This window comes from Zootermopsis nevadensis, unplaced genomic scaffold, assembly GCF_977971745.1.
Source record: "Zootermopsis nevadensis isolate Lab colony 2312 unplaced genomic scaffold, Znev_1.0 Znev_ptg000010l, whole genome shotgun sequence".
Classification (NCBI taxonomy): domain Eukaryota; kingdom Metazoa; phylum Arthropoda; class Insecta; order Blattodea; family Termopsidae; genus Zootermopsis; species Zootermopsis nevadensis.
Genome location: NW_028259142.1, coordinates 13838606 through 13866515, shown reverse-complemented (window position 1 = coordinate 13866515; position 27910 = coordinate 13838606). Strand labels below are relative to the sequence as shown.

The following is a 27910-nucleotide window of genomic DNA, read 5'->3' as shown; positions in this document are numbered from 1 at the left end:
CCGACGCAAGCGCCGACGTCCCATCGTCGACGCCCACGAAGAAGAATATGAATAATCCTGAAATAGTTTTGTGTTCAACAAGTGTTACATTTCACTGCACCTCCTTCATAAGAGTTCCGCAGTGGCGGACCACTGAACATGACAGTCAAACGATGCGGGAAGGTGAGAATTAATTGTTATATATTAGACTATAAACTAATTCATACACACTACTATTATACATGTGTTAATTTATAATTTACTGTTCACTGAAAAGAAAAACGTGTTTATGAACAGTCACCTCCAATTTCAGGTCAATAATTGTAAATGAAGGCAATGTAAGTGTTGACAGTTACTAAGCACGGATTATTAATTAATTTGAATTTATCATGCAGAAGACTGCTGCTTTAGAAGGAATGGATGGGTAAATTCGTGTTCGATACACACGATACATAGTTTATTAATTTAAAGAAATAAATTTTAACTAAGTCTCAAGTGGTAGTAGTAAAGGAAAGTCCTGACTTTACACACGTTGAAATATAATTATTCAAAGGATAATTGCTAAAACAATGCTGAATTTTTATCTGCAATGTAACTGTTTAGAATTCCGAATTGTAATAATATTTTCATAAGTTGTAATATTGTTCCAAAGTAATATATGTAGTTAGGATAATTAATTGCTCCATTTGTACTCTGTTATAACTGATTTTCATAGGAACAGACCTAGAAGTGTCCAATAGAGGGTTGTTATGTCATTGCCGGTTAAGGAACTGTGTGAGTAGTGAGGTTTATACATTTCAGAAAACGGAGTGAAGCATCACAAATTACATTTTTAAACCTTTTCTGAGCATTACAAGACAAGGTCGACAATCAGACATATAAAAATTGATGTTTCAATATTATCAGATAAAATGAAGGGTACCAAAAGAAACAGCTGCAACACAAATTCAGAGTGAAGACAAATAAAATAAAAAAGCGGAAACAGGAAGAACAGATGCCTAAAGGAAAGGTGGAGACCAAAGAAATCGAGAGGGTTCAGGAACAGACAATTTGGGGTAAGTGTTAGAAGTACAAAAAACGAAGAACAATTTTTGGAAAGTAGTCGCAAATTAATTTTATTGGCTTTTCAAAAAGAAATAATGCATGTATTATTGTATGGTTTAGAGAGGGACTTAAGGCTGAAGTCTTACTTTTGCTAAATTACAGATGATCTGTAATATTGGTCCTAAACCAGTAATCATACTTAGGTAGTAAATTTTGGATTTATATCCTGTCACCAGTGAATTTATTCTAATTCATCGTAGCCAATAATAATAATAATAATAATAAATGTATAAATTTTTGTTACATTCTGAATAGATAAATTTAACCATTTCAAGCCAAAGCTTGCCTAAATAATATTTAACGATTCAGTCTGTACGACAAAGAAAACATAAGACTTAAACATTACGAAGATCTACAGACTAATGCACCTTGATCATACAAGACCCATAGGCGTAAATATAAAATTCAGAGTTATTACTGTTAAAGTAGCTGGTACACATAGTTACCATTTGGTTTCATAGTGTTACTAAACGTTGTGAAACTGATCTCACGCAAATTTTACTGTGAGTTATTTGCATTAGCGCATGAAATATATGTGTAATAGGAAAATAGTTTCTGCTATGTCCGTCCGCATGTTTCATACCTGAAGACTGGATGTCGTTGAAATTTAGTATTGATTTTCAGCACTAAATGCTGTCGAACGAATTAAATGTTGATTTATGACCAATCACTCAAATATAAACGTAGCTTAAATAAAATTTTTGCCGATTTTATCACAAACAACCCATTGTACACAAATATGCAGCGGTATATTATACAAAATATAGAGCTCGTAAGATCTCACCAAAACCATTGCACCATATCACGAAAAATAGGCTTTATAAATTATTCCGAACTTTATGTTTTATGTTAGTAGCTGTAACTACGGCAGTGCACGCTGACATCGAAATATGTAACAGTCCTACGTGTCACGACATTGCCACATCAACGAAATGTCTAATGAAGTACTTATAATGAGGCCAATTAGCGTCGTTCTTGCAGCTATGGAAAGAGTAGATCGTACGGCCAGAAAGGAAAGTATCGATTGTCATTTAATGAACATTATTCCAAATCCCTATTCGTAAAGTATTTCTTCATAAAAACTAAACCCAGTCGCAGAAACGACAGAATGTTGTGTTGTGTTGTTTGCTTGCACAGTGTGTATGACGAGAGAGTGATATTACATGGATTTAATTTAACCGAAGTCTAACGCCACCTCGCTTATGCGTCTTATGACGGTAAAAGGTAAAGTTGCTCTGTGCGTAACTAATCTCCAAGTCATGGACACGTATGGAAAAGCGGAGGTATAAATCCATGAATTCTTAACCTTGGTACTGGATGGAAGTGAGTGGTTAGCTTTACGCCCAGGAAATAATTCCAGTACCTTCTATAACTGTGCATTTTTTCACAGTGTATGCCTATTTATGGACGATTACGAGGTGCGATCGTATAAAAAGCCGTACACTTATCTCAGGTATTAAATTCATCCATCACCCTCGAAGTAGTTCCCCTGGGAGTGAACACAACGATCCCAACGCCGCTGCCAATCCTGGAAGCATCCCTGGAAATCTTTCTTTGTCAGCCTGTCAAGCACCATCTGCGATTCTGCCTGAATATCTTCTATCGTCTCAAATCTCCCTCCCTTTAGCTGAATTTTCATCTTTGGGAAGAGGAAGAAGTCACACGGAGCTAAGGAGGGTGCGGGATGACGGCCATGGTGTTTGAGGCCAAAAACTGCCGAACTTTGGGGGCGGTGTGCGCTGGCGCGTTGTCATGATGCAGCAGCCAGTTGTGGTTGTGCCACTTTGACGGCCGCTTCCGTCCTTTAGAATCAGCTGACAGGTCCCATAGCCTATCCCAACAATGTCGCACAAGTCGTTGATGGTACGACGTCGATCTTCGTGAATGGCCTGCCGAATCTTCGTAACATTTTCGGGCGTTGTGCTCGAAGATGGTCGTCCAGAACGCTCGTCATCATCGACAGAGGTTCGGCCATTTTTAAAACGTAAATGCCACACAAAAGTTTGTGCACGACCCATTGCGGACTCCCCAAATGCTTGCTTTAGCATTTCATAGGTTTCCGTAGCCGTTTTGGCGAGTCTTTGGCAAGAGATTCAGGCAGAATCGCAGATGGTGCTTGACAGGCTGACAAAGAAAGATTTCCAGGGATGCTTCCAGGCTTGGCAGCGGCGCTGGGATCGTTGTGTTCACTCCCAGGGGAACTACTTCGAGGGTTATGGATGAATTTAATACCTGAGATAAGTGTACGGTTTTTTATACCCGCAGTCTGGAAACCTTCCGATCGCACCTCGTATCAGAATAAACAGCATTAACAAACTCATCTTTGTGATGGAGGAGTATTGTGTTTTCTTTTAGGTAAGATCTAAATTTATATGTAGCCTATTATTTTTATTATTTTCGGTTTTACAAGTTTAAATACGATTCATCGCTTAATGCAGCAGATATTCGAAGCGGGAAAAAGGAGTTCTGGGCAGACCTTATCAATGTCACTTTCCCATTGTATGTATTTCTAAGAAACCATGTCCTACAGGCCTATTGATAATGTTAATTTAGGCAAAAGAACACGATCGCTTTCTATATTAATTATAATTAATTATTCATTAACCATTCTATAAAATAATATTTAAAGATTCAGTCCGTACCGCAAAGAAAACACAACACTACACTATCACAAAGATGAACTGGTTAATTTTGTTTCAATAAACAATTCCTGTTTACTCTAAGAATTATACGAAACCTATATTGCGTAAAATGCATAGTTTCTGATTGTTAAAGCAGGTAGTACGTATCGCATTAAATGTTACCCGAGGAGAACAACAGGGCTTATAAAGACAGCTAAAAGCATCTTAGGAGCAACATCATCTTAACTTAAGGTAAATGGACTTGGAGAGACGTACGCCAGCTGTCTGTAACGAGGGAAGGAAACGGGTGTTTGCCTGATTACTGTAGAAATTAAAAACATGGGGCCTTAATGTTAATAAGACATGCGATATAAGTTTATGCATTATTATTTTACGTTTTTCCTAGGAACTATAAGTCAATAGAATAAGTTAAATTAAATGTCTATATCTTGCCACAAAAGTCATGCCTTCTAGCAATATCTTTAAAGTGACGGCTTCGATAAAAAAAACTACTGGTTTACGTCAGTATTATGCTACATATTCCATAATTTGTCCACTGATTATTATCGGTTGTCGATCCACAATATTTATATTGGTATATTACGGTCATATTTCGTATAAGGATTATTTTACGCAGTTATGTTATTTTAGCCTGAGGTGAAACGGTCTCATGTCAAGGGCTAATTACACTACTTCGTGAGCAATATTTGCGAATGAATTATTTATTTAACTAATCCTGTTTATTTTTTATAAAATATATATTACTGCCAAACATTTATTTTCTTTTCCTTGAAATGAAGGGATGCATGACAATAACATGAAATATTAATATCCTATGTCAAATAGCTATTTCAAAAAACCATATGTCAGAATATGACAATGTACAACATACACATGAAGGGGTTTTACTGAAAGCGTCACTACATACGTATACTGTATGTTTATCGTTAGCAGTTGATGTCCTTTATTGCGTACCTCTCATCTCATGTCATATGCAAATGGTTTATAGGTCCAAGGTATCAGCTGTCACAAAATACTGATCAGCTAAGACATAATGTTAAATTGTTCTTTTGGACTTTGTCCGTCGCACAAAATTGCAGCGTTTCTGAAGCTGGTTTTACTTCCATCATCAGATAGATAGTTCTGTTCTCATTTTATCTGATAACGGAAGCAGAACCAAATTCCGAAACGTAATTTTCTGGCATACATACAATGGACAAAGGCAAAACATACAAATTTAATACAATGTTCTGCACCGTTGTCAGAAACATTCAAACTTCGAAAAGACAAAATATTATAATATGTCTTGATATTCCTAATTGTTTCTTGTTTCATCTAACGACGCCTTCTCAGCTCTAAGACAAAGATGACCCCGTGCTTGAGCACCGTATCACAAAGACGTAGAAGAATCAAGCTCCACGCATTCTTTACCTAGAAGGCGAGTGAACAGCTTCAGGCTCCAGTCGCTTTACTCCGTAGGAAAGAGGCTCATGCTTCGTGTTCGGGAGACTTCGCGTTAAAAACTGTGCCCGTAGTTCAGGTAACCTAACAGTGGTTTACTGTGATTTTCTTCAGTTCCTCCAGAAAAACGCAGGAAAAGTTTTACTTAAATTAGCATTGCTATGATTTAGGCGTCTCTACATAACTCATTATCATACAGACTTAATATCATCTCATCCTCCTCGAGTTATCACCCTAATAATACTTGGTGCAGAGTACAAATTGTAAAACTCCTAATTTTATGACAGAAAAGGATGGTACGAATCAAATCCATGAACAACACAATTTAAACCCACATTCTAATGGATAAATGTGTTGTTGCAAACAATGTAGCAGATAAATTTAAGTCGATCACAGTGTAGGTCTGAACTGGTTGATTGTTCTGACTTTATTTTACTGTCAAGTTTATAAATTTTATGTAGGTAAGTGATTTACTACATAAGAAACTGCGCTTACTTGCTTTGAGGTATGTGAGTACTATTAGCTTCATAAAGTGTTCATTCATTACATTATGACTAGTATGAGCCGGGATAGCTCAGTCAGTATAGTGACTAGCTACGGGCTGGACGACCGGGGTTCGATCCCCGACGGGGGCAGAGGATTTTTCCTCTAGCCTCTGCGTCCAGACCGGCTCTGGGGCCCACCCAGCCTCCTCTACAATGGGTACCGGGGTCCTTTCCCGGGGGTAAAGCCGGCCGGGGCGTGATGCTGGCCACTCACCCCCATCTAGTGCCGAGGTCAAGAAAGAGAGGAGCTATACCTCCACTCCCCCCAAGCGCCTACATGGCGTGTAGTGGGACAAACTTTACTTTGTCATGACAATCACTGGTACTAACAGCAGCCAATCTAGTGCCACGATATTGTATGGACAAGCAAACAATTCTCACGTGCTCAACAGAAATCGATTGTGCAGTGTTTATTCTTCGTATTAACGTGTTTCAAAAGCGATTACTGAAATCTTTCTCCCCATCTCCGGGAACTTCGTATTCAACAATTTTATAGTCGGCACGTTGAGCCTACTCTGATAAAATTGTAGATGATCATTTATATCTGAACTTGTGTTAACCTGTCAATTTTTTGTTTAATAAAAACATACCGAGTAGAATTATTTATTGTATACAAGTCTGCTTACTGACTTTCCCACGATTTATTGTCAAAGTATTTAAACACGAATGCTAAAACGCTGTAAACTACAATCCGAACAATGAAAGTACGTTGAATTCGATTTCTGACGGAGAGGCAGGTGAAATTAATTTAAAATCGCTGGACATGGGACAAACATGAGACACCGTATTATCCCTTTATAAATTACAGCACACAGGCGTACCAAACCCTGTCACTTACAGCGTCTACTAACAGTTCTTATTTTATTCTCAGAATAAAGAGAAAATTTTCCGTAAAGATCATTAATGTGCTTTATTGTTGAGCCCAAATTTGTAATGGCGATGCGGCTTCAATTTTAGAATTAAGAACCTAGTTTATAATATTATTTACATCAGTTCGTCTCTAAAGAGTTACAAACAGACGGTTGATGGTTTCATTTGTGCCGGTATGGAAATTGTAGTTAACTCTGTACGAGATTCCACTTCGAATTGTTGCGTGTTTTTCTCTGAACATCTTGTATTTAACCGCAACTAAAACAATACTTTCATAACTATTGACAATGCCAGTTCATGTTTTGTTTTTCTTTGGCCGACTAAGTAGTTTCTGTTCAGTATCTGTATAATTCCGCCTCTTCCCTTGTGGCATTTAATTTTGTAACCGGTCGATTGCCGGAATTTTGGAGTCGGTTGCTCCATCCCATAAGAAAATGTAGCTGGAGCCGTGTTTCAGCCCCCAGAACATTATAAACAGATGCGTCCAACATCTCATAAGATTTCATAAGCATTGTATTAAATCGCAGGTATCCAATGTGTGTGATTATAACGTCAGCTCGGATTTAATACCACATAAAGGCGTTAAATTTGCTTTGTAAACAAGCATGTTTGTACCCGCTTTTCGTAACTAGATGTGTATAATATAAATTAATATAAAATATAAGCTTATAATGCGAGACAAAGCAGTGTTCCTTGAAACCCCAAAAGCTGTTTCACAAGTTCCCCCATCAGGAAAGATTCAAACTTAATGCAGAGTGCGGAATTCATGGTGCGACAGACAGTGATGGAATCTTCAATCCCCATCTGCGTTCCGAGGCAACATCGCTAGAACATAAAACCAAGCAAACAAAGATTCAAAACAAATGCAATGCATAGCGTGGTTTACATGACAGACCTAACTGTTAATTTTGAGTCCGTTTTGTTATATGACAATTTCCAACCTCCAGTGGGTATCGAGTTTCCTTTCTCTGGAGTAAAGCGACCGGAGCGTGACGCTGACTACTCGGCTTCATCTGTTGCCGTTAAGAATGCGCAGAGCTATCATTCCACCCCCCACCCCCATACGTGTTTTGTTAAGCGCCAGAGACATTTTAATCTTTCTCCCTTTGTGATAATTTCTATTGTAACATGTCGTTACAGCTATGAAACATCTGCCATGGAACAAGTTCCTCATAGTGTTGGCGATGGTGGAACTCTGCCCCGGTCAGATTGAGAAAGCTCTGACCCTGGTAGAGACCACGGCAGCCATCATCGGACTGCAGCAATACTTCCGGTCAGGATGCGTATTCTTCCTTTATTCAAATGGTCGAACCCATTATGGTGAGCTTACTATCGAGGGTTCAGTCCCATCCTAAGAGTTTATACAGCGATTGGAATGCCAAAATGTGTCCAAATATAATTTCAGCAGCCCAGAAGCAGTTGATGTTAACTCCGCACTTCAGCAATTTCATTGGTTGTAATCACCACAGTAAAAGATAAACTGTGCTTTTAAAAAGCTGCATTGTTTTTCTATAGGGCGCTAGTAATGGCGGTAATGTTGGTTGTACCACAGAAATTCTCACGTCCGCCAAGTTGGAATTATCGACGGTGTTACACAACAAAGTGGAGTCGCCTCTAGTGGCATGACGTTGATGTAAACTTTTACAGAAATCTATCAATTGGTTCAATTTTATGAGAAAACATAACTTAGAAAGTCAGGAATAATGAAAAAATATTGTCTCACTACAGCCTTCAATTATTCTATGGAGGCGGGCTATCACATGTCGTATGTCACTTTTACATTTTTGTGGAATTACAGGAACCGCGTTTAGCTTTATCTCAGTTTTTCTATTTTAATAACATGTAAATTAAACTGCTTTTCCTCCCAGGTGTTTAATTACGAAAGTCGGTTAAAAGAAAGTGTAACGACCTGGTCGCTCCTTTCAGAGTTTCGAGTGGAGGGGCAGTCTCTACGCAAATCTGGAAAATTCATGCAAGTCTGGTTTAATTTTATTTCAGAGCTACGAGATAAATTAACGCTGGTGCGTCTTAGCAAGACAATGTCTCAGAACACGGTTACAAGCGCGACCCTTAATACTGGCAAAGGCGACGTATCGTTGAAATACCTTCGATGCCAGAAGAATCGACCTGTCAATGTTTTAACTTCAGATGACCAGAATATGATGCTTTCTCTGAAGGAGGTAATGATTAACTAACATATTTCATTCAAGCTTAGTACGATGTGCGAGGCATGTAACACGAATGAGGCAAATAATAAATACGTATTAAATCTGGTCTTGAAACCTCAAAAAAAGTACACTAAGATGCAAGTTGATAGTAAATTTGTGATATGAAGCTTTCGCGGCGGCCAAGTACAATCAACTTTTCTCTGGTTACCAGCCGTGTCAGGTGGTTAAATGGAGAAAACTCTAACGTTTCGAGAACCATCTTCGCCCTCATCATCAGCGTATTTCAGTTCAGTACCACCTGACACGGCTTGTAACCCAAGAAGAATTCTTTATGACAGTAAATTGTTAAGTGTGTGGTACAAACAGATTTATTGTTGGTTTAATTATTGAAACTGACAGAACCTGTTCAGTAAGAAGTTAACTCTGTTGTTTATTGCCTTCCAGATGGCAACACAACCACATTTCGCACGTTCAGTCTGGTTAATGCTACTTAGTGTCGGAACGGAAATTGACACTTTCTTTTCTGATATTGATGTGCCAGTTGACAGTGAATTCGTTGTGGCACACCGACCAGAAGATTACGTCCAACTAACAGAAGTTTACCGAGTAAGAAATGGTTATCCACTGCAGAAACAAGTATTCGGCGAGATAAATGCTGGGAACAAAGTCCTGAATCTCACCGATATAGGTTTCTATGAAAGGAGAAACAATTTACATGGACTCATCATGGAAGCTGTTACAATTCAAGTAAGCGTACCTCAACTCCGCGTTGTGTACGTTGCCAATTAGTGCGTGTCATTTGTTTTCGTCCAATAAACTGATACAAGCTGGTTTATTCCACTCAATTACGAAGTCTACTTGTTCTCTTAGAGTTTCGTAATGACATATCATAGAGTGTCATTTTTACGTATGATATTCAATCTCGTCAAATTTATTTTGTTTTAATTACGAAAAATCCAAAATCACGTTTTGGAATGAAAAATGATTTTCCATATGTAAGACTGAATGCAACAGAGGATCGCCTTTGAAACCCCTTTTTGCACTCACAAAACACCACAAGCAGGTCTATACTAAATCAATTAAATTAGTTTTCCCTTTATTTTTTCATGTTGTAGTTTTAAGACGATTGTGCTCTACCCCACAACGGGCTGAAGTGTAGACCTAAGACCCCTGAAAATCGAATAATTCAGACGGGGAGACGTAACTTTGATACAAAGGCCTACACCAAACAAGTTTCATGCCTATGTACTTAATTTTCTGTTAGTAATAGTGATAAGAGTTAACAGAAAACAATTTTGAATTCCCGCCAACTTGAATAAGCATCAACTAAAAATAAATCGTTGGATGTGAATTTATATGTTTGTTTGTCAGTCTACAGGGTAAATCATTCATCGTTGAATAATTATTCAGTTTAGTAAAGAGTTTTACTTCCACAGATCAACTCAAAGTGAACAAGTTTCACAACAGTTTTATGAGCATAATTTATAATTTCTTTTGTCGAATGTGCGTGTTAAATGCATACTGTATTCTTTTATAATCTTGTTTAAATTCATTTTCGAAATGAGCCAGAAAGTGTATCAGTATATTAAGCTGACATATCAGGTATTTATGCAAAATAAAACTTGACTGTCTTCCCATTAGTAATGAATTTGAATTGAGCTGTTGTACTTCTGAACATACACTTCGAATGTTTGCTAGGACAATCCGTACACCTCCATTGCAAAGAATCCTGACGGATCTGCCATTGTGACAGGGGGTTTCTTTGGTCTCGTGTGGAAAGAGTTTGAGAATAAACTACATTTCAGGTGAGTAACAAAACCAAGCCTGCATAAAAGGCTGTTTTTGTTAGTTCTTTTCAAAATGGGGTACAGTCCTTTTCCAATTAGTAAGAATGTGGCCGATTGGGTATGTTACTATAAAAATTATACGTCGTACAGAAAAAACTTTACAGTTGCAAACAAAAATAATAAATTTCTATTCAACGCTACTACAGTTCGAATCTCATCACTGACCTCTAGGCCAAAGAGTTGACAGTACGGATGGAGAGGTTTCAGTTGCTACACAAATGGTCCATCATCGGCTTCGAGACCGGCTACTGTGAGATATTCCATGGTTATCCTCAGTCATTCTCTGGTACACGCAGTCGAAGTGCCACTATCAGAGAATGTTTTAAAATAGACAAAGATTGTTTCCACAAGGTTGCGGTTGGAGGAGAAGGCCTGCAATAATATCGAATAAGCAGTCGCGGACAGCCAATAAGGGGGTGTCCTCTAGCTTATAGGTTTTGCGCCAGGAGAACAACCCACAACAGTGGCATCAAGCATTTTAGGAAACGTAACAAATGTGAGGGAATATAAATTAGGTGGTAAAGACAAAAATAGAAGCATGTGATATGAAAAGTTGAGAAATTAGTAAGATTTTGATCAGGAAACGTCAGGCCAAGAGATTTCGTGGAAAACTACGTATAGATAGGAAGAAATATCAAAATAAATTTTCATGGAGTGTGAACTTGGTGATTGGACTGAACTGGTGATGAATAGTGAACACAGTAACGAAACTTCTGGTTCGTTAAAAACATTAAATTGTTTTATTAACTAAGTGAAAGTATTTTTAAAAATGCACCACTATGTCAGCTTACAGTTAAAATAGCAACACAGCAAAGAACCATTAAATGGTACTTAATTACATTGAACCTTCTTCCTGTGTTTACAGGACCAACTTCACTTACTTAGAAGAGAAATCATACACTTACGAAGTAAACGACAAGACAGATCCTTTCGCCAAGATGGTATATGATGTGCATTTAAAAAAATACGACATTGGCGTAGCAGCTTTTCGCTGCGTCAATGAAAGAGCCAAAATTGTGGAGTACACATACATTATGCACAGAAGCAAGTAAGTGAGCCAGTTCTATGAATATTCTATTGTAGGTTTACGCAGCTGGAGTTCAATGTACAATCCACGACTGTAATCTTGAGACTTGCAAGGAATGCAGGAAGTCCGTAGCGTTAAAGTAAGACGCTATCTTCCTTACCCCGCAAGTCTCAAGATTACAGTCGTGGACTGTATAACTTCGGCCTACAGGTGACAGCCACGTCGAACACCAAACATTCGATGCGGCTCTCGTCCGAAAGCCGAAGTTATATATTCTTTTAAGCTATTGAGTTCTGCGAAAGCAAGCTAAGTACCAACTTCTCAATGAATAACCAGCGCCATGTAATTAGCTCATTAGGACATGAACTCGTATATCTCCGCAGGTTTGTGATAGTATTGAAACCGGCAGACAATGAAGACATGGCGTGGAACCACTTCTTCGGACCATTTCAGCCCTCGCTCTGGTTCGGCCTGATTTCCTGCATCTTAGTAATCGCAGGTTGTCTCTCGCTGTTCTACTACGTTGGACAACGCTTAGCATACCCAGAGTACGAGACACCGAAACAGTACACATTTGCCATATCAATATTCTACGTGTTCAGTATGTTCTGTCAACAAGGTAATAACGAATTCACCATACTGATAACAGTTATTCTTTCTGACATGATATTTGCTTTTGATACCTGAAATTGTAAAAAGCACCGTGGGTGTGAGAAACTAATTTTTCGTAACGTACAGACTGAGTGTGAACTTAACATTAATTTGCGAAATTACATGTGCATTACTCTTTTGTTCACAGCTGATACAAAGCCATGAGCCATCCAACTAATTCCATGATGCACGGTCCCCCTCCAGAAGGACCCGCCTTTTATGAAACCCGACGGTTCACTACAGAGTTCACAAAATCCAGTGACTGGTTCCTATTCCGAGCAAAATTAATATTTCCTCTTCTACATTTCGTACCGGGGGTCACAGTGGCCGCGCGGTCTGAGGCGCGGGCCTTGTGCCGCTTGGTCACTGGGACCATGGGTTCGAATCCCACTCAAGCCATGGATGTTTGTCCGCGTTGTCCTGTGTACAGGTAGAGGCCTTGCGACGGGCCGATCCCTCGTCCAAGGAGTCCTACCGAATGTCTATAGATCAAGCCAACGAAAAGTTGGGACCCGCAGTGCTCAGGCACTTGAAGAAAGGGTCGTTCCAGTATCCAGTACCAGTATAATTCGTACCTCAGTTTTCGAATTGGTCCATTCCATTTAGATTTTCCAACAAAAATCTTGTAAGCTCTTCTCGTCTGCCCCATGTGTTCTACATATCACGCCTATCACACGATCCCTGATTTGATTCTACCAGTATTAGGTGAAGACTGAATTATGCAGTTCCTCACTATTTAATCTTCTTCTGAATAAGGAGCAGGGGTATCAAACACTAGACCACGTTATGTGATAAGTTCGTATGGCGGTTTGTCTCTGTCTCTGCAGGTCATGACGTAACGCCCAAGTCCTGCGCGTGTCGTCTGGTGTACTGGTTGGGGTACGTGACAGCAGTGGTGGTGCTCGCCGCCTACTCGGCCACCCTCATCTCCTTCCTCACAATTCAGAACAAGGAGCCCCACGTGAAAACGCTTGAGGCGCTCGCCGCAGATGGCACTTACAAACTGGGAATGATACGCCATTACGTCAGGATCGTCAAAAATGTGAGAATGTAGCATGTTTCCAAGTATCAAAGACCAGAATTTCTGGGAAGATCTCATGAAGCCTACTTTCCTTCAATCTAAATAGTAAAACTAGACAGAACTTTGAATGACCATTTGATAATTAATTGCTGTGAACAGGTTTCGCCAGTACAGATTCCGACTACCGTATCTTAAATTATATATAACCTCAAAACTGTAGCTGTTTACATATGAAAATAGACATATTTCATTCGGAATTTGTGGGTAAGTTTATGACCTATATCCATACAGAATTTGATATGCCCAATTCCAATGGCTCATTAATGTAGTTTTTATATGCTCTTTTATTCTTCTTGGTCCTCTAGCCCCAATCGAACCAAGGCGTTCACTAAACAAGTCATAGTGCCCACGCATCTTTGTAGAAGAGACTAGTGTAATTACCGTATATATAAGAGGATGGATAGCAAAATAAGTTGTGGAGAAAAGACGTATGTAACGTGCACAAAGCATAAAAGCCGCGTGATTAAATATGTGGTAGTTCTTGTGTGTATTAATATTCACTTCAGGCCTCCGTGCTACAACACGCTTTTCATAACCATTCCCTCTTATTTTTAAAAGAATGTACAATTCTAGGCCATAAAAACAAAACATTTCTTCACCAAATGTTAAAGTCAAATAATCGCCGATAACCATAAAATCAAACAGAGCGGTACACAGCAGCGGCCGGGAGCTTTCTTGAATTTCGGGACACTGCTTCGAAGGCAGGGGTGTCAAACGTGATCAATATAGACTGTTGGAAAGATTGTGTGAGCCCCTTCCCCCAAAGATAAGATATGGAGTATAGTCCCATGGAAACTTAGAAAAATTACGTGTTATGAAAGATAGAAAACGAAGTTATTTGCTATAGTATTAACATCCTCTGCCCTATCAACCTGCTTTATTTTAGAACTATACCTGGCGGTTTAACGAGCATTGTTTCCTTGCAATGAATAATGTTCAAGCTTTAGCGCCATTATTTACGTACAAGATAATTTGGCCGAAAAATTTGCACTGAAAAGCACAACAGCTTCTCCTTAGATCACAGCAGAAGAAACTGGTGTGCATAGTTGCTCTGACATATCATGATTCCAAAGGATTTTAATGAAATCTTTATGTCATTGTGTTAAACATATATACAAAACATATGTGAATTCAAAATAACGATAAGCTCCATTTTACAGGATGTAGATCACGGCATCACGAATGAAATATACGACAAAATAATCGAACCAGACCCCAACAACATTGTCGATACAAACTTGGAAGGATTCCGGCGTGTCTGCACCACAAAGTACGCTTTCTGGACAAGCTTGGAGGCTGTGAAAGAAGTCGGGGATTTGGTGAACTGCAATATAGCGTTACTATCGTACAGCTACGTGTTCATGTTGGGGATGGTGGTCACTGACAACAACCCGTACAGGCGTCTACTGAACTATCAGTGAGTGTCTGCACTTAGCTTGTGAGCTTTACTAACAACAAAATGAGTTTTACGAGGTGCGATCGGAAAGTTTCTAGACTGTGTCAATAGCGGGCGAACCGGATGTATTACGAGCTTCTGCCGCTAGGGGGTGCGGCCTACATTCATAGTGAATCAGTGTGCCAGCCGGCATCATCGAATTAGCATTTGTTTCTTAGTTACGGGCGTTTTCGTAGTGCATTACACCTACCCTCCTGCGATTTCGGAATGGCGAATTTTCATGAACAAAGAGTGTGCATCAAATTTTGCCAAAGTCTCGCCAAAACGGCTACGGAAACCTATGAAATGCTAAAGCAAGCATTTGGGGAGTCCGCAATGGGTCGTGCACAAACTTTTGTGTGGCATTCACGTTTTAAAAATGGCCGAACCTCTGTCGATGATGACGAGCGTTCTGGACGACCATCTTCGAGCACAACGCCCGAAAATGTTACGAAGATTCGGCAGGCCATTCACGAAGATCGACGTCGTACCATCAACGACTTGTGCGACATTGTTGGGATAGGCTATGGGGCCTGTCAGCTGATTCTAAAGGAAGAACTCCACATGCGACGCATCATGACAACGCGCCAGCGCACACCGCCCTCAAAGTTCGGCAGTTTTTGGCCTCAAACACCATGGCCGTCATCCCGCACCCTCCTTATTCGCCGTGTGACTTCTTCCTCTTCCCAAAGATGAAAATTCAGCTAAAGGGAAGGAGATTTGAGACGATAGAAGAGATTCAGGCAGAATCGCAGATGGTGCTAGACAGGCTGACAAAGAAAGATTTCCAGGGATGCTTCCAGGATTGGCAGCGGCGCTGGGATCGTTGTGTTCACTCCCAGGGGAACTACTTCGAGGGTGATGGATGAATTTAATACCTGAAATAAGTGTACGGGTTTTTATAGGCTCAGTCTATAAACTTTCCGATCGCACTTCGTATCATTTGTTTTTAAATATAACACAAAAATTAATACCTAATCATATGTTACAGAACTTTGTAAAAACGGATTATCAACTAACTCTTGCAGGCGAAGCGGTTTCTTTAGCGTGAGCTACATTTTGGTCACGTGTTGTTTCCTTCTACAGATAACATTGCGAGCAAAATTTATAGCAAATTATTCGGCAGCTTTATATTTTTATAATTATATTTAGCGTTGCTTCCGAGAATGTGTTTATTTAATTTGATGAACTGTAATTTTAAGATACAGAATGAATACACCAAATACTCATTGTCTGCGCCGATGAATCTTGTCTAACTCTACATACAATTGTTCTTGAGAAAGTGGTTCTTAGCTGGCCAAGAAATTCCTCGTCTTTTATGGAACCAAAAGGTTTTCATTACCGCAACAATGACCCCGAATCACAGGGCAACAGTAGTCTACGTGACGGGCCGTAAATAACATCTTCGAAATGTCAGCGTACTCCAAAGAGTACAACTTTCGAATCATGTCTATTATTAACATGGGAGCTGAGTGTAGTATTTTGTAAGATTATCGGTCAGAGTCCAAAGGAGGACTTGACAGGACTGCATTCTTCCGCAGAATCTCGAGGATGCAGTCTGGGGGCGTGCTGCGCAAACACAAGCTGGACTCCTGGGCGGCCCACGTGCCAGAGGCACAGAACATGTGGACCAGTGTCAGTGTCGGGCAGATAACGCCACTACTGACCATCTTGTCAGGAGGCGTGGCAATTTCTCTGGCGCTCCTGCTGACAGAAATGGTAGCAAGCTGGTGGCAGCACAGACAGACTGAGCGCAAAAACGCATGGTCAGGTCAGCTAAGCAAGCAGTTGCGCACAAAATACATGTTCTTCCGGGTCTAATTGGGCAGGCAAGAGAGTTTCCATGTACGTATCTGTTCGTAGTTAGTGGGATGAATATTACACTAATCACAGTGAAAATCCGCCAAGTGTTTCAAAAGTTACGAAATGAAGAATTCGGTGTAGCAAGGAAAGCAAGCTAACAACCTATGTACACGCTAGAACTATGTTGATCTATTGAATGCAATATTGATTATTTCCTTTTTAAGATGTTAAAAGTGCCGTATTATTATTAATATCTTAACATCGCCATGGGCAGTATTAAATTCTTCGCCAGATGCATACTCCTTCCTTTAACGCTGTAGTATGATTTCCCTGATTCGGCGTTGTTTGAGGAGCGAGGTAAATAACACTCCACCCTTCGGCTTGTGGCCATTCTAAATGCAGCAGTACTTCCTGAACTTCAAAATACAGAAAGGAAGTTACGCCCCTACAAGAATGTTACCATGCTTCTGACTATAACAAGTTAACAGCTTTATTTACTCACGTGTCTTTCTAAAAGGACGAAAACAGATACATTCCTTGTTTAGTATATTTAAAATAATGAAGGTACTGCGTATGTGTTCTGATATAGCAACAGCCCTCTCCAACTCCACTGGCCGACCCTCCCTATCGTTTGTATTGTTTATGAAGCCTCTCAACATTGAGGAACAATAGACCTACTAGTGCGGTTTTGGTCTCCTTGATGGTACTTACAAATTTATTCCGATAAGGACGCATATAATGTCCATAATGTAAGTATTTTCTTCTCAGTGGCGGTACTTTGTAACTCTCTGTCATACTTCCAAGTCGGCAAAGTCTTTGGTTTACATAGCATATGTGTTTGTTTTCCTTCTACCTGTCAGCTAGTGACGTACGCGAAATGTACGGTTTGGTCCCGATTACCGTGCTAGGGATGGAAGAGTCGTGAATTGCTTGGTTACTCACCTCTAACTGATTGCGGGAATGACACCTTCACTCCTCCATTTGTCTTCGCGGCGTGGTTATAAAGCATTCTTGTTACTTTCGCTCCTGTAACTAGTTGGATACGCCAGGCGAATGAACTGACAACTATAATTACTGTTAGTAGCAAATTCACTGCATCATATGACAACAACAGTTTGCTTCTATCACGTGTAAGCACTGATTTAATGTTTACAAAACTCATTACTCATAAGACCTTCTCTTACGTGTTCAGTTTCGTCTTTTTTAAACTTAAATGTTGTAAATCGACACTAGGGTTCGGCACAGATCACATGCAGAGAGTATAACAAATGGCAGGCCACAGGAGTAGAACTCGTCATGTGTGAGACGAACAAATTGCTGTTGTATGGCTCTATCATCGGTGTTTGTTCCCATGTCGTGCTAATTTTATTATTATTATTTTCAGGGATTATTAATAAAACCTAACATATTACATAAAATTGAAATTGAGGCACATTACAGCATAAAATGGATACTGGGTTTTCGTTAGATGATCTTCCAAGTGAATTTGTGTACGATGTCGATAAAGATTCAGATGGCAAAAAATGTATTCTAATTCGAGCTAACCTTCAAAATAAGGATGATTGTGAACGTTGGCTGAAAGCATATGAATCAAAAAGTAGAACAAAATGGATTGTTGCAAAAGTAATTACGACACCATTCAGGTATGACAGTTTTGTTAATCAATGTTTCTTATAAACAGGCCTTTGAAAGTGAACTGATTTTATGTACTGACAAGATTTGTTGATCAGTCTTGAATATTGTTACAGAAGTAGCGGTATAAGATTTGTTGGTCTGAAAAAAATATATTGTTTTAGTGTCTGCATAGAAGTGTGTTAAGCCAAACTTGCATATGTAAGTCTTAGTGCTTAAATGGGCCAACATAACCTGTAATACTTCTGCTTATTGCAACCCAATATGATCGTAGAAATTAAAGAATTTACACCGCCAGACCAACTTTAGGGACCAGTGTGGCTGTCTTTACACTTTTGTTTCTCTCCACTACCGGTTGTTTAATCACATAATTTTGTGGTACAGTCAAGATAATGGATTTTAACCATGGTACATTTTACTAGATGCTGTCAGACATTTCTGCTAATGGTTATGCCATGCCTGAATACTCCTGCACACCTTTCCCTTTAAACTATGTAGCTTCTGTTACCTCAGGAGGCTTTCATTTTGGGAACAGGGAGAATGAAGATGGCTCTCTTCTGGGGTGTTACACCATATAGTCTGGTAGAACCCAGAAGACAGCCATCTTCAGGCACACTGCCATGAAAACCTCAAATCCTACTTGGCAGGGAGATTGTGGATATCTAGTTACAGTGTATTTTGATACGACAGAACCATTGGAGCCGTCCAGATAGTTAGTTCATTGACTTCATCTTTCATTTATATATGGTCTCCTAGGTTTCCCTCTCCTGCTTCCACAGGTCATCCTGCAGTGACCATAAACACTCCCTGAATATGAAAACTGTATGCAACAGCTTCACACAGTGTTGTCTCCATGGGCTTCCCTGTCCCTTGTGACATTGTTCTGTCCAGTCATAAACAAAACTTAGTATTCACTCATTCTTCACAATGCAATATACTGATGAACCAAGTTTTGAAAACAACAAAATTTGCTTAGCTGAACAGACACTGGTACTTTTCATGGCCTCTGTACACTGCGTCTGAATTTCTGCCCAACTTCCCTTTACATATCTCACAAGTAGCATGCTGTTGAAAAAGTTCACCAACAAGACGGAGAGACAAAGATTAGTTATTTTTTAGTATCTTAGTTCTTGTAATTACACATAGTTCTGAGAGGACCTAATTCTTCCTCACCTAAACTTCAAATTTTTTAAACTTTTCTGAAATGGATATGACCTGTAATGTGCTTATGCCATTATTTCTTCACATTAAACTGTGTGAACTTGTTGCATATTAATCATCATTTTCTGATGCACAGATCTGTATTTCACAAAACGTGGATGTGCCACTTAAGCAACAGGAACAAATCCAAGGATTCACAACGCTCAACAGACTGCAAGGCAAAAATTGATATAAAGGTTAAGAAGCTTAACAGAAACACTACAAGAAAGGACAAATATTTGAGAAGGGACCCTCCATTAAGTGCAGTTATGCATTTGGAACTGAAGCACAACCATCACATACAATGTGACAGCGTGTTAAAATATCTTAGAATAAGCCAAAATGTTACAGAAGAGTTTGAATGTTACTTCAGGGATGGCTTGACTCCTATTGAAGCATGTGAAGTTCATGAAATTAAAATTAAACTTAATCAGAATGCAGATATTAACCTTGCTGATGGATCCCTAAATCCATCTCTAAGGAAAGTATATCATCTTTACCATAAGTGGAGAAGGGTAACAGCTGCAGGAGCCCAGCCCATCAAAACTGATACAAGTGAAGCTAAAATGTCAAGAGATTCACTAACAGAAACAGTTCAGTGTTTGAATAACCACTCAAGTACTCAGCTGTGTTGACTTATATGTTAAAGAGCAGCAAAGCATGCATAGCTTTGAGTAGGTAATTTCAACTACTGCAGTATTCACAACATAAATATGATTACATCACAGGAATGTAAATGGCTTTAATTATAAAAAGCATTTAAACAGTATTAATGAAAGCATAAATTAAAGTATTAGAACAGAAAATACAATTGTTCACATTTTTATTTCTAACACAGACCAATTTTACGTAATATAAAATATTAGTGCTAGTAGAAGATAAATGAAGGAGGGGAAGAGATGACAAATTTTACTCATCATCATCACCAGCACCACCTGATGGTGGTTTGGGACCACCTGATGGTGGTTTGGGACCACCTGCACGTTTTGCCATAATGATCTGATCAACCTTCAGAATGGTATTAGTAGCATTTAAGGCATACTTCATACCCCAAAATTTTGTTAAATACAGATCAATAATTCCAGCCTCAACTACATCCTTAATTGCAGCTCCTTCTCCCTGTAACATAAAATCAAAAAGTTCTTTCACATTAAAATTCAACAATTCCTTCATTCAAAAAAATCCTTTGTTATAGATTGGGAAAATATCTATTGTACAACAAAACAAATTAATCCTTCAAAGTAACTTTGACATTTTATGAATAAGGAGAAAATGTCTGAAACCAAAATTCCAAAATGTATATTTGTATAATATAGTGTACAAAGTCTTAGTATTCTTACATCAATGTCAAAACCATAGTTCTTTTTCCCCTCTTCATGGGCAGCAAACAGTTTTGAGATCACTTCATTTGCTTTCACTCCTGTATTTTGAGCCAGAGTCTTGGCAAAGGTTTGTAGTGCTGTAGCAAACTTTTTCACAGCATACTGCTCCAAACCTGGTTGCATCTCACCATAGCTTGTAATTTGTCGAGCCAATTCAATTTCAGTAGCACCAGCACCAGGAACAAATCTCCCATCCTACACAAAACAACTGAATACAGTATGTCCAGCACAACGGAAACTACGAACAACTCAAGTGCTTGACAACTGCTGTATTATCCCTTCTCCACCATACCATCATCATCACCATAACTGCAGAAAATGGAACTGAGAACACATTACTACAAATTATGATATTCCATGCGCTCAGTAACAATGACAGCAGTGTGAGCTGACTCATAAATACCTGTGTAACTTATAAACTCATTTTACCAAAACAGAAGAAAATGAGAAAAACCAGGATAAAAATATAAACTGTCACAGTCAAAATGGGGCGTCTGGTAACCCCAGCCAAGGTACTTATAAATAAATTTTATGACAAGTACAATAAGACAAAATGTTCATTGCACTATAAGTTAATTATTATACAATAATCCTTTTCTGTGTATATTTTCCATTAGCTCAAATTCCCATTACACTAAATCTGTCAGACGTATCCTCGGAGTTTCAACATCACCAAGCTTCTAACTGCTGGCATGTGAATGTTTCAGAGAAAATCAGTGAATGGGATCTCCCTGATCTATTGCTATACAGAATTTCACATGTGCAGTTTCAATGAATCATTAGTAATCATAATGAAACTGTATGAATGATGAAATCACTGTAACACATGGTCATTTCAAGTTGTGGGACCAAAGAGGAAATAAAAATGTATCTGTCCAACAACCAAGTTTTTACATTGAAGTTGGAAAGTGTTGGCGATGTAAAAGTGTTAAAAAGTTTGTACAGTCTTATTTTCAGACAACTTGAATGGAACAGTTCTCTACATTGGACTGCAGTATATAAAATAAGAACCTACTGGTATTCATTTAGAAAACATTTTTACCTATATTCCCTGGTCTACCTCAATGATCACAAAAGTCTCATTCCTTTTACATTAAGCACGCCATCTTCTTAAATTTAAGAATCCCAATTTCAGCCTGACAATGTCTATTAGTTACATTCTATATGTATTAATGTTTGAATATCAATGTTTGGAAAAATTATTCTAACCCCTGGTAATGCTGCATTCTATTGAGTATATTAATTTAAAATTCATAATACATTACAGTTTTGAAAAATCATCATACTCACATATGTTGTACCTTGCAAGATATTACACACTTAACCACCAGTTTTCATTGTATTAAACTTAAAACATCCCATCAACTGTGGTATAAGAGCATGCCACTATAGATAAATGTTAAACTTACCCTGGTTATGATCTTGAAGGTATTGACACCATCATCTATGGCTCTCTCTATATCGTCCATATAATTATCTGTAGAACCACGAATTACGATAGTAGCAATGCGTGATTCCCTGCCATCAATGCGAAATATTACCACAGAAGTATCTCCAAGCTCATTAACAAATACATCATCAGCATAACCTAATTCTTCACGGGTTGGTGGTGTCTGTAAGAATGAGTGTAAACATATATGTGTTACTCATGTCATAAAATTCTAAAAGAAAAGTGCAAAAGGAAATTGACAAAGGCTCAAATAAACTCTCAGCACCAGAAATTTTTTGAAGAACTCTGTAACTAAATGTTTCATGTTCATTCAGATTCTGTATCAAGCATAATTAGTTCACTGCAACTCAGAAGATATAAAGCAAATAGAAGGCAATTCTTACCAGTCTAGGCAATGCTGTCGCACCAACAGCCTTGCATAACCTCCGCACGTCAAATTTGCTACGTAGACGTACTGCCATCATTTTGTACTTGTTTATGTAATGAACTGCCATATCACCAAACTTGGCACCTGCCACAATTACATCAACTCCAGACTCAGCAAGAGCTTTAATTTGTTCTTCTAGCAAGTTTTCTTCTCCACGACTAAAATTCATTAATTCATCAGCAGTCTTGATCAGAACTGTGCCCTGCAAACAGAATCAGTTACATATTCATGAAACAGTATGAAATATCATTTTATATTCTCTTTCAGTTAAGCAGCTATATTTTTAATTTAATACCTGCAGCATGTAAACATTAACCAACTTCCTTGGCATAAAATCAACGTAGTTGCCAATGCAGTCCTTCAATATTCCTTACATTCTTCAAACAACCTATACATGGGGCTAAAGGGTGGTGGGGAGAAGGTATGGTATATATTACCTCAATTCTCTGCTAAACCTAATGTGGTAGAACATAACATTAAAGCATTAAACATAGACAAAAGGGCCAAGGAGATGGGAAGACTGTTTTTACAACTTTTATTCCTCAAGTCCCATTATGTCCATGTTACATAATTCATATACAGTATCTTGTAGCTTATCAACCACCAATAAACTATCCTGGTGGATTTAAAAAGCAACTAGCATGCCCAAGCTAGCTTAATTGCACACATCCGTATCTTGTAGACTAGGGGCAAAAATGGATAACAGATCTTACCTTCGTCTCAGTCTGCATGGCATCCACAGCACATGTGTATACAGCTATCTTTGCCTGAGACTTCTTAGTGACGTCCCCTTCTACTAGACGTTTGAAAACCATTCCTTGTACTACTTCTGAGTTATGCATGCCAGAGCCCTGTCAGAAAAAAACAATTTTATATCACAAAAATCCACCTATTAACAAGACGAACTGGTGTCTAGAACATAAATTCTGACAATGTAAAATAATGAAATAATATGAACTAGGAATGAACGCTTCGACACTGTAGAAATGAAAATGTAACATTTTTATAAACTAGAGGCTTGTGGCAGAAAAAGCTGTAGTAAAAAAATACATTAATAATTTCTATTAAACATAAATTGTACAAAAATAAATATTTTGTTTTCATTCAATCCCATAAAACTATGCAGTTGATTGTGCCCATTTTTAATCATAAATGTCTTTACAACCATAATACAGATAATCAATTGCAGCCTTCTGTAGAGAAAGCAAGTCCAGATTTTAATTAACTTAGCAGACAAATGATATTCCAACATCATGGCTGAAATTGTGTCCACAAGGCCAGCTAAGATGAATGCTCAGGTGTGACTGAGCTCGTCTATTATTCAATTCTTTATTATACTCCTAAACAAGGGGTATTGTAAACAGACTGAAAACGCTTGGCAGAAGCATCAGCAACTTTAAAGGGTTCTGCAAAATGAACACCATCAACATCAAGCTGAATAGAAGTGGAATTATGGTCGCAAGATTAATTTTAGAGCAAATTTTGCAGCTTTTGTAGTTCTCAACATAAAAATGTTTCTAGTCTGGAAAAAGAAAATTACTTTTTAAATCAACAGTTGCTCACCTCTGTACATGTTCCCATTCACTCACAAATTCAATAACCAGAAAACAGCATTATATAGATATGCCCATACCATTTATGTTTATTTAGCAATGACAGTAAGTTTGGCAATATCATTACTGCTCACTTATCATTGAAAATCAATCCAATCATACCCCTTTTCATATTTAGCCGTACCCCTTCAATTCTTTTAGCAATCACTCACAAGATCAACCAATCTTTCTGTCAATTAATTACAAATCCAAGATGGCAATATAGAAAATACTGACTGAATTTTCAATCCCCTGAAATCTGAAGGCTCTTACAAGTTCTGGTAATTCAAATTATGCTTACCACGATCTTACACACTCTGACATTATCCACATTAAATGTTGTCTTCTCTGGCAAGATGGATACTGTACAAAATATGAAACACAAATTACAATTAATATTTCAGGGAAGGAATAACATGCCTTAGCCACAAAATTATAATTTCAAGCCCATATACCAAACACTAGCAAGGACTGTCATACTTTCTTAAGTATCCAATATAATATATAGTGATGCACTGATCGAAGACAGTTCACCAAAAAACTTACCACAAGCCTTTGCAATCAACTTTGCCAGGAAGTCTTCATTGCCATACTGTTTGCTCATAATTGAAGTTTTAATGCCCTTCTCAACTTCAGCTTCATTTCTGTAGTCCTTAATTTCATAACATGTGAGAGTTGGCAAAATTTCCAAAGCTTTTTCTAGAGCAAGTTCATAGCCATCAACTATTTCTGATGATGTCAGACCCTAAAAGGAAATAGAAGCAGCACTAATAATAACACACTCCCCATCAAGTAACATAATCTGATGGAGCATTACAATATAATGATTGTATTTAATAAGAAGAGAGAAGAGTAGTAGTACAGAATGAAAAAATAATAGCTTTGCATATTATGACATTGTTCTTTATGTCACTGTCCATCACTGTCAAGAGACAAACTAAATATTCATGTTTTAATTTATATTTATCAACAAGTTCAAACATTATGGCAAAGAAATTGTCAGAAAATCTAATACAATAAATAAATTTTTCAAACTGAAAATTCCAAAACCTTTGGAAAAATATGGATTGTGGTTTTCTACATTGTGAAGCTGTATGGTCTTGTAGGCGCACCAACAAGAGTATCACAACCCAGAAAACTACATTTTCCTACCATGAAAACCTCAAATCATATACTTAAAAACAGAGCTTTAAAAATCCTATTTCTCATGCCAAAAGCCATTGTTGGTATAGGTCGTATGAAATAATGTAGCTAAATTTTATAAATTCCATTTTAATATATCAACGGTAATTCAGTAAGGGACATTACATGGACAGCAGCAGTTTAATCCTTAGTGAAATAATAATTTTTCTGTGCATCCCCAACCACAGGACAGTCTGGGGTCCATACATATTTCTAGAAATACCAGTGGTACTTTCTCCAAGATAAATTAAGTATATGTCAATAAAGTAACACTGCCAACAACTAAATGACAAAGTAATGACTCATATAATAAAAACGTAACCATACCATCCTCAGAAGATCTTCTCCACCTTCCAGAAGAGCTCCAGAAAATATTATAACAAAATTAGTTCCATCACCTATTTCTTGCTCTTGCATTTGTGATGCTAAGATCATCAGTTTAGCAGCAGGATGCTCAACGTCTAGTTCCCTGATTATTGTTGCTGCATCACTGGTAACAAACAACTTTTCTTGCTCATTAATAATCATTTTGTTCATACCATTTGGACCATATGCAGTACGGACAGTTTCTGCAAACTGTTTGCAAGCACTGATATTCCTGTAAACAGCTTCATCTAAACCTGAAAAATACTGCAAACAGATGATATAAGAAATTATTTGTATGAAGTCAGAAGCTCTCTAGATAAATGCATGCACAACATAACATCAGACATTTACATCTCACATACAAAACCTACATACAAATTTGCATAATATATAATTCAGGAATTCAAACTGAACCTGATTAACCCACATAAAAAAGCCGGAGTTCTAAATATGGCATGGAAGAAAGATGGACTGCCAGCACAAAACTGTTAAGTAAGAATGCGCACAAGATGAGATTTAACATCACTTCATTGGTTCAATAGAAATACGATATTTACTGAAATGTCTTAAAAATATTATCAATGGCAATACTGGAGTAATTTTGAATTCCTGTGGGGAAATTAACTACTGATGTGAGATTATTATATTATGTTAGTATAGAGTTTAGATATTGTTTGTGGCAAATTTCAGTAAATTAATCAATATTTACACCAACGCATATGAAAAATTCTGCTTTAGTTTCGTGTTGATAATTTATGATGCTTTCTAAGCTTGAGTATAGCTAGGACAAAAATGAAGATTTCTGTCTTCTGGGTTGTTGCGCTGTGTAGTCTGGTCGATGTTAACCAACGTTTCAGAGGTCATACTGTCTCCGTCATCAGGGCGATGAATAGGACAAAAATGTTAGAGAAATTATATTCTAGTTGCACAGCATAATATTCTATGTCCTGTTCGTTGCAATAACTACCCATTCCCATCACATTAATCAAATTACTACTTCATTTTGTTAAACGAAAAAACATAATTTTAAATGGGCACGCTTTCTAACGCAGCCAATTACTTTTTTTCAACATGGGTCTTCAATTAAGTTTAACAGTATTTTCTGTTGCCTAATTATTGGTGCAATATACTTTTAAGCAATTTAATACATAGTCATAACGCGGCTTCTTTTTATATCGCAAAATAGGATGAAACAACAAACCTCTTCAAACATTATAATCAAAGTCAAATCATCATTTAACCAATACATGAAAAAGCATGTGGACCTCCTTCAACTTACCCTTGCGCCTTCTTTTAACATCTGCGACACACCTGGGGCCTTGGGCACATGTAACGCCATTTTTACAATAAAAGTACAATATTTGTCCTTTTATAACTAAATTCTGTTTCTGGAATGCTCGTGCACAAATATGACTGAGCTTAGTTCCCCAGGAACGAACAGAAAGCAAGTAGCGACACTGCAGTAAGAATCAGTTTATCTGTAGTAGATATAATCAAAGAATCCCAAATGACGTTATGGAATGCACAAGTAAAAAAAACTGAGAAAATAAACCACTTTCTATACTGTGTCTACCGCACATCACCAAATACAGATTAGTAATGCAAATTTGCAACGAAAGCGTCACTTGACGTCATCCATATATATAGTTCTTCCACCTATCCACAGCAATAGCGGAACTACATAGGTCCTAATAGTAGTAACCAGTGCCAGGAGCTCCGTCGGTAAAAATGTTAACTCCTACAGCATCTATCCATTTAAAACACGGCACTGATTAATTTTACGAACCGGCTCCTGTTAAAACAGTGTATTGCACTTCCATTTTAAAAATGAGTGTTTGCAGACTTCTGTAACCAATATCATCACTCATATTTATCAGAAGAAATTTCTCACACCCAGTTGGTTAAGTTTTCATGTGTTAACACATATAAAGTGATCATTCTGTATTTCATAAGTAGTTACTACCATTCGTAAGCGTTTTGGACAGTAAGGTTTGGTACACTTGAATGAAAAATATGTTTTCATTATAGATATTCGTATTCAGTGTCATAACATTTAAGTAGGATTTGAGGTTTTCACAGCGGCGAGT

The 27910-nt window shown here is 38.0% G+C and overlaps 2 protein-coding genes across 4 annotated transcripts; one reads left to right on the top strand and one right to left on the bottom strand.

Moving 5' to 3' along the window:
• The first annotated feature begins 68 nt into the window (after nucleotides 1–68).
• Nucleotides 69–20235, top strand: LOC110841458 (glutamate receptor U1). 3 transcript variants are annotated; one of them, XM_087346049.1, is made up of 13 exons: nucleotides 69–162; nucleotides 886–1034; nucleotides 7721–7900; nucleotides 8579–8760; nucleotides 9193–9495; nucleotides 10447–10553; nucleotides 11461–11643; nucleotides 12006–12241; nucleotides 13101–13315; nucleotides 14515–14771; nucleotides 16331–16634; nucleotides 17977–18235; nucleotides 19522–20235. In XM_087346049.1, exons 2-11 carry the CDS (start codon nucleotides 974–976, stop codon nucleotides 16608–16610), a joined length of 2004 nt encoding a protein of 667 aa, XP_087202175.1. In that variant the 5' UTR covers nucleotides 69–162; nucleotides 886–973; the 3' UTR covers nucleotides 16611–16634; nucleotides 17977–18235; nucleotides 19522–20235. The 3 variants fall into 3 exon arrangements, with proteins under 3 accessions (XP_087202175.1, XP_021942723.1, XP_087202174.1); XM_022087031.2 differs by having other exon boundaries at nucleotides 781–1034; nucleotides 16331–16560; XM_087346048.1 differs by having other exon boundaries at nucleotides 781–1034.
• Nucleotides 20231–27434, bottom strand: CCT8 (chaperonin containing TCP1 subunit 8). Its single transcript, XM_022087035.2, has 9 exons — nucleotides 27103–27434; nucleotides 25785–26087; nucleotides 24822–25020; nucleotides 24577–24638; nucleotides 23397–23534; nucleotides 22640–22885; nucleotides 22216–22419; nucleotides 20765–21001; nucleotides 20231–20543 (listed from the first exon to the last, which is right to left on the bottom strand). Exons 1-9 carry the CDS (start codon nucleotides 27160–27162, stop codon nucleotides 20334–20336), a joined length of 1659 nt encoding a protein of 552 aa, XP_021942727.1. The 5' UTR covers nucleotides 27163–27434; the 3' UTR covers nucleotides 20231–20333.
• Nucleotides 27435–27910: the final 476 nt, after the last annotated feature.